At 38.1% G+C, this 6230-nt stretch overlaps 1 gene segment (V, D, J or C); it reads right to left on the bottom strand.

The window, feature by feature from the left end:
* Positions 1-2346: 2346 nt before the first annotated feature.
* LOC116464286 (immunoglobulin heavy variable 3-49-like) lies at positions 2347-2962 on the bottom strand. The segment is given in 2 exon segments: positions 2347-2747; positions 2851-2962. Coding segments are annotated over 2 exon segments (447 nt in total).
* Between the last annotated feature and the right edge of the window lie 3268 nt (positions 2963-6230).

Here is a 6230-nt window from a genome sequence, read left to right as displayed (position 1 = left end):
AAGAAGCTAGGGCCCTTAATCATAAACAAATTAATGTAGGAGCAGAAGACTGAATATCACATATTCTCCTAAGTAAGACTTCAGCATTGAGCACACATGGACATAAATAGGAGAACGATAGACACTGTGGACTGCTGGAGAGTGGAGGGACAGGATGGTGGAATCTGTATTCCAGACCTCAGCATCACTCAGTAATCCCCTGTGACAAATCCAAACATTTACCCTCTGTATTTAAATTAAATTTGAAAAAAAAAATTCCTTATGTGTGAGCTGACTGGAAGCACCGAAGAGGACACTTCTTGTGGAGATGGACCTGATTGTCATCCTAACTTAGATGCTGGAGACAAATGTGTGCACATTTGCCAGAAACCCTCAAACTGTACGTTGAAAATATATGTATTTCGTATAGGTTAATTTTGTCTCATAAAAATCAAAAATTGACATTTGTAGGAAAATATTTTATATTGAAATTAAAATATTAATAAAATGTATATGAAAATTAAAATACAAAATGTAAATGTGATTTTTACAATAATTATTAAAATGCATTCAGCTCTATCTACTAGAATAAAATCCCAGAAATAAGAAAGATAAAGGTGGCATCTTAAAATGAAAAATTAATAAACACACATGTCACAGATAAGTAAAACATGGCTAAAAAAATATGTGGAACATTTTATATTATTAGTTATAAAAGTTAATAAACTAGTGATATAATATTTTAACCTGATTTATCAGGATAAATTTCTAATATTCTTTATAAAATCACAATTGGGGATAGCCAACAGGAAAATAACAATATTTGCAAGTTCATGTTCTAAATGTTAATATAGTCTCAATGTTGGCTCAGCTATTACACCTGAAATTTGTAATTATATCATTTATTTGAGTCTGTGGAAAAATTAATTTTAAGAGATGACTTAGCAGAATCATCTACAATATGGAGATATTAGCATCTCATCTACAAATAAATTGAGAATCCATAATACATGTATATCCTGATAAGAAACCCTGTCCCATGGAAAAGGGCTTATCCTATTTGGTTGTGACACATTACTGTTAAAATTATCACCTTCACGATGATTTAGAAAATTAAAGCAAAGCATGATGAATTGAAGTGTGATTTTGCTTGTTTGATACAACAGTGGGGTGAGGATAATGAAGAGCCCTGTGATCCCGAGGAGATGGCCTAATCCAAGGAGAGGGAGGCTCCAGGTCGTGTGAACTCACACGGGGCGCCTTCTTCTGCCCATCCTGCAGCCTCTCCAGGAGTCTTCGGGAGACAGGGGAGTGAATGGGCCCTCAAGATGGTCCAGTGAGATCTGGAAGCAAAGAAAAAGATAATGATGTGGGATAAATTAAAAAATTAAAATGAAGAAAATTATTGTAATTTCATAAATTATGGTTGTTTATATTTATAAGGTAAGAAGCAATGTTATGGTTTGTGACTACAATATGGAATAACTAAGATAATTGAGAAATAAGATAATTATCATTCACCACCTCAAATTCTTATCATATATTGTAACAACATCTGAAATTTACTGTTAGCTTTCTTGAAATGACCAATATACTACTTTTAAATGAACAAATAGAAATAAATCATGTAAACAATTAAAAATAACAAATCAATTATAAATTACTCTAACATTTATATTTACTTCATCATTATGTTTGATTCCTTAGGACACATTTTTAGAATTATTTTATTGTAATGTTTAATATAAATCCCTATGTTTATATGCATAGGTCTGCATGTTTATACATCTTTTTTCTTTCTTCCCTTCCTTCCTTCCTTCCTTCCTTCCTTTTTTCTTTCTTTCTTTCTTTTCTTTCTTTCATACAAAGTCTCGCTCTGTCGCCAGGCCGGAGTGTAGTGGCACTACACTTCACTCACTGCGACTTCCGCTTCCCGGATTCAAGCAATTCTCCTTGCTCAGCCTCCCGAGTAGCTGGGATTACAGGCGCCCCTCACCACGCCAGGCTAATTTTTGTAAATTTTTAGTATAAACGGGGGTTTCAGGCCTAAACAACTCTCTATCGTTAAAATTGTTTGTCCCTATAGCTATGTAGTTGCTGATGTCAACAAATGTTAATAAAACTCTGGACGAATCAGTGCAAATAATTAGGAATGTTTATTTCTAGAAAGTATATACTTAAAAATACATCCATAGAGTTGTAAAAATTACCAAAATTTAAAAACTAACGATAATAAATGAACAGTAAATACAAGTAATAAAATAGCACAGCCTAGAGGGCTCGAGTCCTGGGAAGACAAACGTGACTTTTCCAGCCAAGGAAATAGGAAACCTCCCCCTGCACCTGCTCCTGGGACCTGTCCCGTCCTCAGTGGGTCCCGAGCGCCCCCTGGTGGCCCCGCGCGCCTCTGCAGGGAGGTTTGTGTCTGGGCTCACACTGACCTCCCCTCACTGTGTCTCTAGTACAGTAATACACGGCCGTGTCCTCGGTTTTCAGGCTGTTCATTTGCAGATAGGCGACGCTTTTGGAATCATCTCTTGAGATGGTGAATCTGCCTTTCACAGACGTGGCGTATTCTGTTGTCCCACCATAAGCTTTGCTTCTAATGAAACCTACCCACTCCAGCCCCTTCCCTGGAGCCTGGCGGACCCAGCTCATGGCATAATCACTAAAGGTGAATCCAGAAGCTGCACAGGAGAGTCTCAGAGACCCCCCTGGCTGTACCAAGCCTCCCCCAGACTCCACCAGCTGCACCTCACACTGGACACCTGCAAACACAGAGACACTCTGGTCAGAAACTGCCACACATGTCCACTGTTTCTCTCACTCATGTCCCCTCACACTCAGTGTCTCTAGTACACCATGAATTACCTTTTAAAATAGCAACAAGGAAAACCCAGCTCAGCCCCAACTCCATGGTTGGTCTTCTGTGTTCAGTGCTGATCACCAGGTGGAAACTCTTGGGAATCCCAGGGCTGGGGCTCCTCTCCCACAGCTGCAGGGTCAGGGCTGGGCTGGTTTTCATCAGCAGAGGGAGGACCCTATTTGCATGTCTCCTACTATATACCAAGCTCTGGGGTGGGACACCTGGGGAGAGGACGCGGCCCAGATAAGATGACTGTGCCTTGCAGGAGTTTGGTGACAATGATGGTACTTGGAAAATATGCTGTCTTATTATAAAGTTATGCTGTGATAAACACCTTGAACTGATCACCCTATTTAATTTTACATATTTGTATAAGTTATATTTTGTCAGTCAGTGGTCTCTCCATGTACAGATGTGGAAGTAAACCACACGTGGAAAAGGGACTAAGTATGTATGTTAAAGCTCATGTTTGGGATGAGTAATCCCTGGTATCTTGGCCTGTGCTCCTCATCACGGGCCCCAATAACTCCCTGAACCAACTCCAGGACAGAGCTGGGGGTGCCAAGTGTGGTTTGTGGAATCCACTTTCTGTAGTGAGAACATGTGTGATTTTGCTGCATTTTAGCATTCACCTAAAGATATGGTGAGAACTAGGGTTCAGGCAGATACATTCTTAAGTATTTCTGAAATTTAATATACATTTTTCTCTTTCTATCACTCCTTCTTGTCTAAGTTTCAATTTTTGCTTGTAATAAAGTTTATAACTTTTAGTTTACAGATAATAAACTTTCACGTATTTAAAGATTACACTTGATAAACATGATGTAACCATAATCTTTATCAAGTTGGACAAGAGCATTCTCAACATTTCCTTTTGTTCTTCTGTATTCTTTCTGCTTTTCCTTTCTTTCTTCTACCATTTCCCTGGCAACTACTGATATTTACACTGCTGCAAATTCATTTTGATTTTTCAGAATTTATAAAAATGAAATAAAATAGTATATATTCTCATTTGTTTGGCTTATTTTAGTTAGCATAAATAGATATTTTACCTTGTAGTTGGGTATATCAGATGTTTGCTTATTGTAAATACTGGGTAGCATTCTAACAAATAAATTTACTATAATTTGTTTTTCTATTAAGCAGCTAAACAATATTTGAATTTTTTATTCTGGGTGTTACTAAAAATTTGCTACTAAGCTTGGAAATGTACATAAAAAAGGAATATATTTTTCTTATTTTTTACAACTGCATCAACAATAACAGAGAAACATGGAGGATGGAATTTTGCCAACTTTCTTTAATATTTCTGATAAAGTTTCAAAACACACAACAAATCTGAAGTTTAGGGAGAAGCAATTTCTTGTAGAGAGTAACAAAGCCAGGGTTTGAAATTACCTAAGGCAGAGTCTGGAATATAAAATATAGTCTGTTCCAAGAAAAAATAGAAATATGTATTGGACTGCTTGAAATTGAGTGTGGGAAATGTTTTTTAGTGTGAAATTTTAAGGGACCACATGCCCAAAAGCAACCTATCCTCTTGAATCCCTTTCCCCAAGAAAGGGGACAGTTGCCAAAATCTTACTTTCCCGAAGTGTCTTTCTGGGAGAGAACAAGATCCTCGACATCTGAAATGTATTCAGACCCAACCCCCTTATTCCCCCTACAGAACTAAGAATTTACTCTGCAGGGACAAGCCACTGACACCAGAATCCTAGGAACACTCGTTCAACCCTATAGGAATTGAGATGGGAACAGAGGTCCTCACCAAAGATCTATTGAGAAGCAGCTCCCCTGTCTTGCTTATGGAATCAGAGCCTTAGTCTGCAGGGCAGGGCAGAAGATCTGGAAGGTGGTGACACTGATTGAGAACACTAGAGCTGTGGGAGGGAGCACCTGGGGAAAACAGGAGGACTCTACCCCAGGGAAAGTGGCAAGAACACCCAGACCAGCATCTCATATGGAGGAGGGTCAGGAACACTCACAAGGTCATGCCCAGACTCTGGGTCACAATGCCTTCCTAGGAATATGGAAAAAGGAATATGGACCTAGTAATATGGAGTCTTTAGCCTAATGTCTTTAACTGATTTAGAAATTGTCAGTTAAATAAAACACCTGAACGCACCTGAGGGAGCTGAAAGAGCTTCTCTGGAGTACAGAACAAATTGAAGAGACAAAGTCAAGCAGACAAAAAACAAAGAAGGCATCATTGGAAGATTTGTAATCTCTGGTGAACATAGAACGACAGACTTCAATTAGTTTTTGAAACCCTTAAATCAGTCTTTAGTAATTTTATATGATAAAATAATCAGCCTCATCAACGGAGTTTTATCCCCATCAGGGATGAATATCCATGTGGGCATGTGGTGCATTTCTGGTCATGGAGGCTGGGGAGATGGTTGGTTGAGGCATTCATGGTCCTTCAGAAAAGAATTGCAGCACTGTCTCTGCCCCTTTTCCAGCCAATATTTAACATATGTGTTATGTTAAATATTCCCTTGGGAATGTTGTCACCTTGGGAATGTTGACCCTTGGGAATGTTGTCACCATGTCACTGCATGATGGGAGTCACGTGGAGGGTGAAGCTGACTTTCTGGATGTATCAGTGTGGAAAATTGAGAAAAGAAACTGCCTGGGAAGATGAACTGTCAAATTATTCAATCCTGGAGCCGCTCACCTCCAGGCTTCCTGTTTCATCAGGTTGTGATTTTCCTCATTGTTTCGTCAGCCTGGGTTGTCTTTCTTCACTCTCTGCTAAAATAGTCACACATAATAATCTAGAGGCTTTGAGATAAATAAGTAACTAATTAGGTAATTAGAACAAGTCCCAAGTGAATTTACTGTGTGGTTAATAATGTGATAGACGGGAGACATGGCTGGATACTAAGAGTGTGTTCACATCCACTTTATCTAGATTAGCAAAATATTTTGTGTATACCTTAGGTAATATCCCCATTGAGACCCTTGATTTAACATTAATTATTGATTAATAAACAAATAATAAAAGTGGTGGTTATTAATTAATAATATATATTACTAGTACAAATTTTCATTTAGCATATATTCCTCTACCTGATGTAAAATCAGCCCAGAAGGCAGAAATTGTTGCACTTATTAGAGCTTGTCAGTTAACCAAAGACCAGGATTAAATACAGATGTTCTACTGTAGTGCAGAATTTTAAACTGTGCTGCAGGCAGAGAAGGTTTTTAAATCTTCTGGAAGCCCCATCAAAATGGCCAACAAGAAAAGACACTTTCAAATAAAATCCTACATTCTAGAGACCTTACATATAAATTTGAAACGAATGCAAACAAAGAGAAAAACAAAATGTAGTATGGAAGCTAGAATAATGTTATGGTGCATCATTACACCAAACACTCAGTC

Source organism: Hylobates moloch, unplaced genomic scaffold (assembly GCF_009828535.3).
Source record: "Hylobates moloch isolate HMO894 unplaced genomic scaffold, HMol_V3 SCAFFOLD_369, whole genome shotgun sequence".
NCBI classification, from domain to species: Eukaryota; Metazoa; Chordata; class Mammalia; order Primates; family Hylobatidae; genus Hylobates; species Hylobates moloch.
Note: the sequence above shows the minus strand (reverse complement) of the source record. Positions and strands in the feature narration are given on the sequence as shown.